The sequence below is a fragment of the Barbus barbus genome (genome assembly GCF_936440315.1).
Source record: "Barbus barbus genome assembly, chromosome: 37".
NCBI classification, from domain to species: domain Eukaryota; kingdom Metazoa; phylum Chordata; class Actinopteri; order Cypriniformes; family Cyprinidae; genus Barbus; species Barbus barbus.
Window position 1 is genome coordinate 14,858,286 of NC_136715.1, and position 12,962 is coordinate 14,871,247.

Sequence of the window (12,962 nt, forward strand, 5' to 3'; positions counted from 1 at the left end):
TCAGGACTGTTTTGGTTGTCATAACCCTATAAGGCATTTTAGGACATTGTTGTGAATAAAATAGTTTATCCAAAGCGTCTTATCGCTTACCTTTATTTTGTTTCTTATCTATATGACTTACAAAAGGAAATGTTAGGCAGAATGTGCACTTTTTCAGGTAGCTAATTAAATGGTGAGAGTATGTCATCTCCTTTTGTGTGCCAAATATATCTATTTGTATAATGAATTGGTAACACTTTACAATAGGGCATCATTTGTTAACATTAGTTCATGTATTAATTGACACGAACAATACATTTATTAGATTTATGTATTATTCTTTGTTAATATTGGTTAATAAAAGTAGTTTGTTCATTGTTTGTTCATGTTATTTCACAGTGCATTTACCAATGTTAAAAAACACAACTTGTGATTTTTATAAAAGCATTAGTAAATGCTGAAATTAACATGATCTAAGATTAATAAATAATGTAGAAGTATTGTTCATTCTTAGTTCATATTAACTAATGTTAACTAATGAACCTTATTGTAAAGTGTTACCAATTAATTGTATAATTGTAATTACATAATATGCTTTTCTAACGCTGAAGTGACCTTTATTTGTTAGAATATGTATACCTTAATATTTTAACTAATTGCAAAAGCGGATTAATCAAAGTCTACTGATTAATCAGTGAAATAATCGACGATTAGTCGATTTATCGTTCTAATAATCATTATGATTATTTTGATAATTGATTAATCTTTGTTGCAGCCCTATTTTGTAGCTAGTCACACTGCTTCAAATCAGATCAGTCACTGAGTGGAACTAGACCTTGGTATATGTGAGTAGTCTTTTTTTTTAAACGAGAGGTTATCCCATCTGTGATTTTTAAAATGCCATCAAATGTCAAAACGTTTAACAAACCCTATTGCGGTATTTGAAATGAAATGGTAAGTCAAGTAGAAGTGGAGGCATTCAGGTCCATCGCACTCTAGGCTACTAAATATTCTCCGAAGATGAACAACAAAACTCTTGTTCTGTTGAGCATTAGTGAAACATGAAACATTACAGCTATCTGTCTATGCTTGAGAACTAGAGGGCTTTGGTGAGAGAAGGCTTTGTGACTGCTGCTGTCTGTTGTGCAGTGTGTGGGTGATGTGTCTTTATTTTCACAGATGAGTTTTACATGCTACATTTAATTTATTTCAGTTTTTATTTACATTTGTGATAACCAGTCCTCTCACGTCAGACAAGTAGGTCTGAATCACACCTGTATGCATGGTTGGCAAGCAAATTAAGGTTTAGCTCTGCCAAATAAGCTGTTTAGCCCCCTGTAGGCTGGTGTGAGGATATGAGGATTCACAGGCGTGATGTGGGTGGTGTGCAAAGGCAGGAATCATGAAACCTCGCCAGCTATCTGGACGGGAGAGAACGTCTGCCATCTGAAGCCCCCGCCCCCCGAAGGGATTCTTTCCACTACTACATAACATAACTGTGTGCTGCAGTACAACATGCCTTAATAGTGGCCAACTGCTTATGTGTTCTCATGAGGGAATAAACATAAAGGTGGGGTAAGTGATTTATGATAGCCAATGTTGATATTTGAAATCGCCAAAAAAACACGCCCCTACCCCAAAAGGGTCTCGCCCCTATTTTGATAGCTTCACCCCACACATACGTACTCAATCCAAACAACAATTAGTTCTGTGAAACAAAGCAAAACCAACGTTACTCGCCTATCGAGAAGAAACCAAGCAACCTCGTGTCCGATCACAGGCCTTCCCGCTCCTTGAGTTCACTCCAGCGCTGGAAAGCTGATCCGATATTTACATGGATGCAAGTGGCGCAGCACGGCACGACAAAATACTATACTCATTATAATCAGTGATGCTGTCTATACTGGATGCTGCGCTACGACACAAATCCCCGACAATAAACTGCTGCCGAGTTCGATTTATGACATATAGACACAAATTTCAAATGATTTAAGTTCAAGTTGAGCTTTATTGTCATTCTGCTACATGTGTGGACATATAGTGGAACAAAATGTCATGTCTCGCAGGACCACGGTGCTACATACTAGTTAAACATAAGATAAACATACAACAATGCAAGTATAAGAGAAAAAAAAATAAAAAGAGCATCTGACTATACATATACTATAACTACTATACCTAGTTGCTTAGACATACACAAACTGAGACTGTACAAGAACTTTACATATATACTGTACATGAAATTGTGCAAAAAGATAGAAATAAAAATAAAAATTGTATATATATTTCGTACATTAAATTGTTGTGCAGATTAAAGAGATTTTGTGGGAAGCAGAGCATAGTGCAAAAAAATTTGTAGTGCAATGCTCAAGTAAACATTATTTTGTAGTGCAATGCTCAAGTAAACATTTTTTATTGAGTCTTTGTAGCAGGGAGTGTTTATAGAAAGTGTGTAGTGTGCATATAGTGGGATGAGTGCGTTACTACAGGTGGTTTGTATAGCCCACTCACCTGTGTGTAGCACACTCAGAATTGCACTTAGGAAAAGTTGTCAACAGTATTAATGAGTTCAACAGCCGCTTAGTCGCTTTCAGTGTAGACAGAATTTTAGCTGGTGCGGTGTAGACAAGGTGTAAGCCTTCTTTTGTTCTACAGACATTTTCCTCTCTTGTTTTTTTTATCTGCCATCTCTTTGTCGTCGCTCGGCTCAGCTAATGTCCGTCATGTGCACTGAGCACTCTCTCCTCAGCATTATGAGTAGACACGCCCCCTTATTGCTGATTGGCTTCAAGTTTGTTTTGGTACTGGTCCCGACATTTAAAAAAAAAATGCATACCCCACCTGTAAGAGGTTCCAAATCTGTCTTATGTTTAACAATTTTAAGCTTTTTTTTTTGTCAATGTCTTGTATCCCAGTGATCTTTTCCTTAAATCAGGTGCTTTTGTCTGAATGCAAAAAAGTGTCATTCCGTTGTTTTTATGATAAAAAGTATCCTGTTTCTGCTCTCATGGAATATTTAGGCTCTAAATCTCTCCCTATTATTCTAAAAGCAGAAAAAAGGTTTTAAGTCTCTGTTCTTTACACTTCAGTGATTTTTAAAAGAAGGTTATATTCAGTTAGCTTTGCGGCTGGATTATAGGCCTACATTCTGTTTTCAGTGACATTTCAGTCATTTCTAGAATTGGGAGTCAGTTTTCAGTGATGTGATTGTTCTTAACAGTCGTAAAACACCGCACAAATTTCCAGGCCTCTGAAATGCAAGTTGGGAGTGAAACTGGATGTTTGCTTTAGACATAACATTTACAGTAGTATATTGTAAGAGGCCATCATTAAAAAAAAAAAAGGACATTTATCTATAGTTATGTTCTACATTTGGGCAAACCCATGGCTTAGTTGACTGCAGTAGATTATATGTATTCTTTTTTGATAAAATGGCATGTGTGGCGTTTAAAGGGATAGTTCACCCAAAAATGACAATGCAACTTAAAATATAATGCTGTAAGATATTTTGGACTAAACTGTACAATATAATGCATAAAATAAAAGCTGTTGTTAGTATGTAAAAAGATGTATGACCATTTACAAAAACATAATGCCTAGGTCTTGATGTAATACGGGGTGATTAGCTGTAGGGGGAGGCAAAACTCCAGGAATCTGGTTGTTCTGCATTGTGATGTTAGTAGCAATAGACAAGTATACATTACTCTCTTGTCTTTTTTTTTTTCTTTCTTTCTCATATTTATTCTTTTTGCATATTTCAGTTTTGCTGTACTTGTACAATGATAATAAAGACATTCAGTTCAATTCAATAATATAAATTATAATGAATATAAATAAAGCACAAATATAAATGAGAAAAATGGCAAGAATTATAAATTGTTACTTATCTATATTGTTTTGTGCTTTCTTATTAATAATAAACATTTGTCACAAACTTCTGTTGTGAATGATGAGAAAATAATCGCTGTCGCAACGAAATAACTTGGTCTCCTTTTCATCCTCTCTTTTAAGATGCTTCATGACTGTCCCAAAGCTAGACGAGAGGTGGAGATGCACTGGCGGGCATCCTCGTGTACCCATATCGTCAGGATTATTGACGTCTATGAAAATCTCTACCAAAATAGGAAGTGCCTTCTTATTGTAATGGAATGGTGAGTCCCAACTTGCAATTTTCGCTGTTGTGGCCCTTATCCTTAACCATCTGGGCTGTAAATTTATTAAGCAAGTTAAAGGAACTTCGCTTTAAGAGTCATTAAGGGAACAGGATATCAAGTTTCATTAGTAACATTTGGCCAATTAGAGTTTGAGTAGACATTTCATGAGCAATATAATGACTTGACATTTGCTGTGCACCTAGAATTGTGTCTGATTGTGTCCTGAATTGCACTGTCATGAAAACTTTGATTCATTTAGTTACTCTTTCTACACAGCCCCTTAACTCATTTATAATGTTTTGCTGAGGTTTCAGTTCCTCATCTGTGTAAATAGTTTACCAGCAGGTGTTTAGAGGTTTCTTACGGTAAACACTCATACACCTATGTGCCCCTTTCATGTCTGAGTAAATTCAGAAGTCCCCTGTCTGATGATGTACCTTCTAATGTGGTGACCTCTCCTTCATATAGACTAGATGTTGTTGTATAACCAGACGCCGTTGTTTCCCACACATGCAACATATATGCTAGCTGGTACCATCCTTCTCTGCTTACCACCATTGTGCACTCCTCGGCAAGGCAGCTGAACCCCCGGTTGCTTCATTGGGACGGTCCCTGCTATAATCAAAATGCAAGTTGCATGGATGCAAGTTCTCGTATAATGACACAAAATAATAATGTTTTGGTTAAGTCTGCAATTGACTACTTAAATTGCAAACTACTGATATGATTATTGAAGAGAGTTCAGGGAAGCGAGAATGGCAATGCTGTGAAAGTGCAAAGTGTTTTAGTTTTTTTCACATATGGTACGTCAACATTTATAGATCTATTTATTTATAGATCTGTCAGAGAGTTCAGTTAGCTGAAACATTCAAAGAAACTTGACAACTCTAAGTTTTATTTTTATTTTTTTAAACTAGAGACGTTATTAAAACATCATGCTTAATTCTATATTATTCTAGATTTTTTTTTTTGTATATACTATTTATACAGTGATAATGTGATTGCCATAAAAATTCTTACATCAAAATGTAATTTTCAGCAAAAAAATAATTGCCATGATATATTTCCTTATCGTTAAAATAAAATTACTGATATACTCATACGACCGTATAAGAATTACTCGTAAGACTGTATAAGATTGTGGTCGTATCGCCCACCGCTAATTGTGAATATTCAATATATAATACCCAGACCGTGCACTGAGTATTATTTAGTATTGCTTCCTAAGTCAATTCGTGACACCGTTTTGTCTAGTTTCAACATGATTTGACTATTTGAAATGCATGCTTTCACTGAAAACATCAAAGTGATGTGTTTGTGACATCTCCATTCAAGTGTTTGATCTTAAAGTCACACGCCATTATTGTATCAGATATGATGATGTGAGGATCAGAAATCACACCTATCTTTTTCCATTTCTGATTTGATAATTCTCTTGCTCTCATATATGTGCTGACTCACACATTTTCTTTACCGCTTGTTTTGTAGGAAGTCAGAAACTGCATTTGTCACCACTGTTGTTTACCAGCAGATGTGAGCTTACGTGAATCAAGGTTTATATGGTGAGAATTCGTAGAGTTTAGAATTTAACATTTTTATTTATTTTTTTGTTTTTAATTTTTAATCATCAGAGATTATGCACATAGGGATAGACCAGGATGTTTAATGACAACTTCTTGAAAGATTTGTAGAATGTTGATGACATGCTGTGTGATTGTCAGAATTTTACATCCCTTTCTGAGAAATTGTGTCTCTTAAAGGGATAGTTCACCTAAAATTGTCATTAATTACTCGCTCTCATGTCGAACCAATCCTGTAAGATGTCCGTTCATCTTCGAAACACAAATTAAGATATTTTTGATGAAATCTGAGAGGTTTCTGACCCTGCAGTCTTTATTTTTGTTTTCTTTGTGCACAAAGTATTCTCATAGCTTCGTAAAATTACGGTTGAACCTTTGATGTCACATGGACTGTTTGAATAATGTCCTGGGAACATTTCAGTTACGTTGCGGTCTATCCCTCGGTTTTCCTCAAAAATATCTTAATTTGTTTTCGAATATGAATGAAGGTCTCAGGTTTGGAACAACATGAGGGCGAGTAATTAATGACAGAGTTTAACTTTTCTGAGTGAGCTATCCCTTTAAAGTGATAATTCACCGCTGTCAAGATGGATTTTAATAAAACTGATTGGTGCTACATGAGAAAACTGTGGAAAAAGGGCTGGTGTTCCCTTTTGCCTAAAACTTTAACATCGATAATGCACTTGATTTTGATGACGCCGCTCTGTTGATCCAACTATCTGTGGTCAGGAACACAAAAAAGCAGAAATTTGATCTGTAATTTTTAACAAAAGCCCTGAAGTGGTCAAAAGTCCGCCGGATGCCCCTTACATGTAAATTCACTGCCAATTTAACAAAAAATTTGACACTGTCAGTTGTCATCACACTGATAGTCAGTTTCGTGTTATAAAAGGTTACCGATCTTTTTAACGGAACTCATTTTGTGGAAGGTCAACTAGATGCATAGTGTGGAGTTTGGTTGCACCTTTGTGTTCTCCAGAAATTGAGTTTGCAATGTGTCTTAATCTAAATATACTAAAGAACAGAGATGAGGCAACTCTCTGTTTCTACTTGACCTCTCCTTCTTGTTCATTTCCATGTTTCTGCACAATAAATTTGAGTCATTTTGACTCTTTGCACGTCACAGATGCTCTTTGTTTGATAGGTGCAAAAATAAATCAATACGTTGCTTTGATTCTGCTTTACAGTCCATTGTTTCCTATTAAGCACAACATTGTTTCATGGATGACGCAAGATTTCATGCATCATTTTGATGTAAGAGACTCATAGGGAAGTGTAGTGTTTCTTTAGAAACTGTTGATTCTCTGTTTGTAGGACGGAAATGAGTGTGTGAGGAGCTTACAGACATGAGTGATCCTTGGTATCATTGGCTCATTGGGGTATCATTAACATCTTAGACCTTCAGCCAGCTTATTTTAATATTTGCATTATGATAATCAGCAGTTACATATGGATGAATCTATATCATGGATTGCAGAATATCATGAATAGATTACAAGAAATCAGGCCAGACACATCCAGCTACTCATCACGCAGGAAACAGAATCTACAGGTCATCAGAACTGAGTGTGCAGCAGGTGATGGAAATGGAAAATGCCAAGACTGAAGTTCAGCTTCAAATATGGCTTTTCTAAGAAAAATTACACACAGAAATAATGCTGCAACCCAACCCTTCAATGTGGCTTTGGTGTTTGCTACCATAAATCACATGCTTTTGAAATTTCAGCGCCTAAGCTTAACACTTTTTTTTTTTTTTTGGGCACATTCAGCTATATGTCGACTGGATGGGACAAGAAGCGTCTGAGGTTTAGTGAAACTGAAAGCAGTAAAACGTGATGTGGTTGTTAATAGCCTCTATCTCATAGGCTTTCTCAGTCAGACTCATGCTGTTTCTGTCAGTCCTTTTATTTCATCTGAAACTGGCTGCACGTCTACATGAGCTGTAGAAATGAAACTTGTCTTGCATGCTGTGAGATGTGAGAACAGCATGATTCTTCGCATTTACATAGATGTACACGGTTATCAGCAGTTTGCACCCTCTTTCACAAATTATCATGCTTTATCACTACAATAGCGGATGTGCTAGAAACACACCAAGTAGACCAAGTGCTTTTCAATCCATTTATCAGTTATATGATAATTGAGTCCAAATATCAAAATCATAACCATGCAGTCTTGCGCAGATCCCTATTTTACCCCTTTCTGTCTCTCCCCCCTTATCTTCCTCTTTTCTAATGAGAGACAGACAGTCTTTCTAAGCCCACTGACCCAGTTTCTCGCAACTGGCAAGTTTTCAAGAAATGGAGCTCACACGACTTGCACACCTAGCAGTGGTTTGCTGTAATCGGAAATGATAACCACAATGATGACTTGGGGACAAAGGTGAAAAGATCCCCCCTTGATGTGTTTTTTTTTTTGTATGCATTTGAGCAAAGTCATTTATTGTGAGTTTCAGCATGTATGCGTTTGAACTATCAATGCTGTTAGAGGAAACACTGCTATAGCTACCTGACGCCATTTCTATTTCAAATCCACTGTTGTACATTCAGCCAAATGTGTTGGTTCATATAATAATAATAATAATAATAATAGTGGTGGTAGTAGTAGTAGTAAATGGCCTTGTAGTAAATGCATCTTACACTTTTCACTTAAAATTATTACATAATAGCTTAATATCTTTTATTTTTTTAGTATTATTTTTTTTTTTTTCTCCACTAATATGCCGTTACTTCAGATATTTTGTGATATGTCAGCTGATTTTTGCTTTGTGTTTGTTTTGAAGCATGGATGGTGGTGAGCTGTTCAGTCGGATTCAGGACAGAGGGGACCAGGCATTTACTGAGAGAGGTAACGGCATTGTGTACACTCTTATAAAGTATATATAAACATGTTTAAGAATGCCAAAATAATAAATAGACCCATTAGCCACAATACCTTAATTTATTATTTTAATTGTTTTCTTGTTCTGTGGGCTTTTCAGAGGCTTCTGATATCATGAAGAGTATAGGAGAGGCCATTCAGTATTTACATGCAATAAACATCGCACACCGAGACGTCAAGGTAATATTCTTATGACGACAAAATGATTTTTGCCTTCATGGTTTTCTTAACTGAATATGCTTGAAAATCCACTTTGCAGCCAGAGAACCTCTTATATACCTCTAAAAGGCCCAACGCCCTTCTCAAACTGACAGACTTTGGGTTTGCTAAAGAGACAACCTCACACAACTCTCTGGCCACCCCTTGCTATACTCCTTATTATGTTGGTAAGAATATCAGAATGATCAAAAATTAGATGTCAGAAAGGCCATTTGATCCCATTTTTAAGAATTTTCACCTTTTTCATGTTATAGCCCCAGAGGTTCTTGGTCCAGAAAAATATGACAAGTCCTGTGACATGTGGTCTTTGGGTGTCATCATGTATATTCTGTAAGTGAATCTGTCTCGTATGTTGTGCATACGCCATTTTTCTCTGTCTAGACCTCTATTTAAATGGGGTTTGCCACTCTTGAACTTGTAAAGTGTGTCTGATATAGCTCAACTCTCACTTCATTCAACTTCCAGGCTCTGTGGTTACCCACCTTTCTATTCCAACCACGGATTGGCTATATCCCCTGGTATGAAAAAGCGAATCCGCATGGGGCAGTACGAGTTTCCAAATCCTGAATGGTCGGAAGTTTCAGAGGAAGGTATCTGTCAAGTTCCTGTTTTGTGAAACCAACTTGAGAAACCGTTCTTAGAATGCTGTTATCTTCAAATCATTTGTTTTGTGTGTTTCTAAGAATGATAATAGAATTAAATGACTCATTCTTCCTATTTTTGTAGCCAAGCAGCTCATCAGAACATTACTGAAAACTGAGCCAACACAAAGGATGACCATCACAGAGTTTATGAACAACCCCTGGATCAATGTGAGTGAATATTAGTGTTATTTTATGGATTCTGTGTTGATCTTTGTACATTATATTTGGCTTACTATGTTATATTGTTATTTATGTGGCTATAGCAATCAATGGAGGTGCCACAGACACCCCTACACACCAGCCGTGTTCTGAAAGAAGAGAAAGACACATGGGAGGATGTCAAGGTGAGGCCTCTGCCTCCCACAACAAAAAAAGTCTTCTCAGAACATCTCCTGCATGTTTTTTTGCAGCCACTGCACCTCAGATCCATATCTTCATTCTGTTTAATGCTATTATGTCTCTGTTCCACAGGAAGAAATGACTAGTGCCTTGGCAACAATGAGAGTCGACTATGAGCAAATCAAAATCAAGAGGATTGAAGACTCGTCCAATCCACTGCTGATGAAGAGGAGAAAGAAAGCCAACAATACGGCTGCTGAAAACGAGACGCCTGCTTGCTAAGGACACATTCACTGTCGCACATGCACACAGATTTTACCTGTACATCAGTTGAAAAGTTTAAGGAAGCAATAAGTCAACAAAAAAAAAGTTAAAGCAAGAGATTTTTTTTTATACTTCTTTTTAATCACTCAGTATCTGTAACTAATACACCACTTTGCTACCAAAACAAAGGGTCTGTACAATTATATACATTTATATACATTTTGGAGTTGTGAAGCAGCTGACGTCCACTAATTTGCTCCTTAAAGTGTTCACAAGTATTGTTTTTCACAGGGTGTTTAGTGGGTAATCAGAATGCTGAGTTAGTTACCTTTTGCATTTTCTTTTTTCTTTTAATCAAAAGCCATTGGTGCATGAGTTTGTGAGTTATACACACTTAACACTTTTTGTTTTAAGGTTGTTCCATTCTAAGTTATGGAACAGCCCGTAAAATAAGTTGCCCTGTAATAGAATGATCAGTTTCCTTTCTTCTGCTCATGTTCTGAGAAGCCTATGCATAGTGCTAGCTTTCCTGTTTGTTCTTCATTATATTTGTCATTTATTTCGGCACTTGTATGCTCTTTTACAGTAAAAGACAGTGCTGGTGTCCAGATGAAAATGTATTTTTGAAATGACTCTTTGAATGTAGACACACTCTGTTCTTTACTGTGAAAATGTCTGTCAGTATTGTTCAGGGTCCCTTAAAGTAAAATACTAGATCATTTTTGAGCTTTAGATCCAATTAGCCTTATGTTGGTCTTCAGATTGAGAGAAAAACTTATTGCCCTACTTTCACATTGGTTTTGATGAGGCTTACCATGGTAAGCCAGTCCAACGCATTATTTCAGCCTTCTGCTTGCTGAATGATACGCTTATTTCACATCGTTTTTGGTGCACAGTGATTTGCCTTGAATCGGTTCTATGCATATGTTTCCATCTAGTTTTTCCCTCAGAGATTTGTAAAGAACCCATGCTCTGGCATTTCATTTTACAAATACTTGCTAAAAAATAGTAGACGTATCCTGCTGCTTTTTAACCCACCACCTTTAACCGCAAAACCCGTTTGTATTTTTCTGAAGTGTATAATGAATTGAATGAATTATGAAATGGGATCTTTGTGACGGTTCTACATGCGTTAGCCATCGACGGTACTCTTCGTTATGCCAGTGCATTTTTTTTTTTATTTTTTGTTTTCTTTTCTTTTCCAAGACTACCATGCAGTTAGTGTTTGAATGCACCTGTCGAGAGAAGCTTATAAGTAACAGGTGTTTGATAAAGGAACAAAGAAATGCCCCTTTGAATTAAGGCTTTGTGTTCTGCAAATATTTAAGGGATACAGGGAATCCTGCGAATCCAACAGGCAGATTTTTAGCTGCACTGATTGACGTATGCTGAAAGGTTGAAGCTTATATTTTTTCTATATAGTCTTTTTTTTTTTTACTTCATATTGATCCTCTTTTTAAGGATATGATTTAATGCTCACAAGGTTGAACATGCAATATCAGTATACTCCCAAGCAGCAGATATCTGCTAAACGATTTCAGTTCCCCTCTTGCAAATAACAGTTTCTGCAGTTTCCTTGATATTACCACTTTGTAAGATCTTTTCCCTTCCTCATACATTCATTTCTCAAAGCAAAGGTTACAATATCAACCAAGTTGAAAAACAGATTAGAATTCCCACAGAATTATATACTAATGGGGAAAGGCAGATACGTGTCCCGTTTTTAGTATTTAACTGCTGTACTTATTTCTTGGTCTGCTTCAATTTTGGATTAAAACGCCTAAAACCCACTTGTCTGTGTCTCATTTAAACTTGTAGAATTATGTTGAGACCACCATTTCTAGTATGAACAATTTCAGGCCTGTATTTACAGAAATGTTTGTGGAATGTGGTAATGTTCTCATACTAATTTGTCAAATACCTCTCTTTCACTTTATGAAATTGGTGATACATGTATATGATGTAATTCAGTTCTCCTCTTCTCAAACCATAATAAAATGCAGTCTTGTCTTATGAGATCTAATAATCCTTTAACTAATTTCACCTTTTCTCATCCTGTTAACCTTTCTCGTCCATTATGCTAATAGCGACAATGAGATGAGTTGGATGTAATGAGCTCTGTAGTTCATGGGAAAAGATTACAAAGAATCACCAGAGTGCAAGAGAAAAGCTGAGTGATATTGAAGAGGCAATAGATAGACTCAGTTTTGTTTATGAAGAATTAGAAACCGTTCTTTGCTCAGAAAGGATATGGGCAGTGGGCTTGTGAGTTTCCTAATAAATGTAGTTTTATGGTTACTTTTTCTGTTGGGGAAGCACCTAGCATGCACGGTACTGAGTGATGGCTTTTATTGCTAGATGTGACTAAGTAGAGTCTACAGCAAGACCAGCATATTGAAAGCATCACTCTTCGATTTCACAACCCAGATTCAGAAGAATTGGATAAACGGTCACTAAAATAAACTATAACTAGATTCTATTAGTTAGACTAGGTTTCTCGCAGACAAGGTACTTGTTGCAAATCTGTTTACTATCTTACATTTCTACACCGTTAATATTTCAGCAATAAAGACGTGAACAATATTTTCTTTTACTGTGGCTTTTTATAATCAGAACAAACTATGTCCGATGCAGGAATAAAATACTTTTGAATCAGTTATTTTGAATTAATCCATGAGCCCATATGTTCTAGATATGTACAGTGGAGATCAAAATTAGAGAACAGTCTATAAATATATTTTTTTCTGAAATATTGCTAATCTTCATTGCTCAAAATTTAAAGGAATATTAGCTGTGGGTCCCACAGTTACACTGACATGTTTGACAATATAACCAAGGCATTTCAACAAAAACCTTTATTTTGTGGAAAACACAGTGATCTCAATTAGAGAACAGTGACCACT

General features: G+C 36.2%; 1 protein-coding gene across 2 annotated transcripts in view; it reads left to right on the top strand.

Annotated features, from left to right (window-relative positions):
* The window catches only part of LOC306857267 (MAP kinase-activated protein kinase 2), a 35,727-nt gene extending 23,637 nt beyond the window's left edge, over positions 1–12,090 (top strand). The window contains exons 2-10 of one of the 2 annotated variants that reach the window (XM_079397119.1): positions 3,991–4,130; positions 8,496–8,560; positions 8,694–8,773; positions 8,853–8,979; positions 9,067–9,142; positions 9,278–9,402; positions 9,539–9,624; positions 9,720–9,800; positions 9,928–12,090. In XM_079397119.1, the coding sequence (XP_079253245.1) occupies positions 3,991–4,130; positions 8,496–8,560; positions 8,694–8,773; positions 8,853–8,979; positions 9,067–9,142; positions 9,278–9,402; positions 9,539–9,624; positions 9,720–9,800; positions 9,928–10,077 (930 nt within the window). In that variant the 3' untranslated portion in view covers positions 10,078–12,090. The remainder of the gene's footprint in view (positions 1–3,990; positions 4,131–8,495; positions 8,561–8,693; positions 8,774–8,852; positions 8,980–9,066; positions 9,143–9,277; positions 9,403–9,538; positions 9,625–9,719; positions 9,801–9,927) is intronic. The other variant, XM_079397120.1, reaches the window with a different exon arrangement.
* The last annotated feature ends 872 nt before the right edge of the window (positions 12,091–12,962 follow it).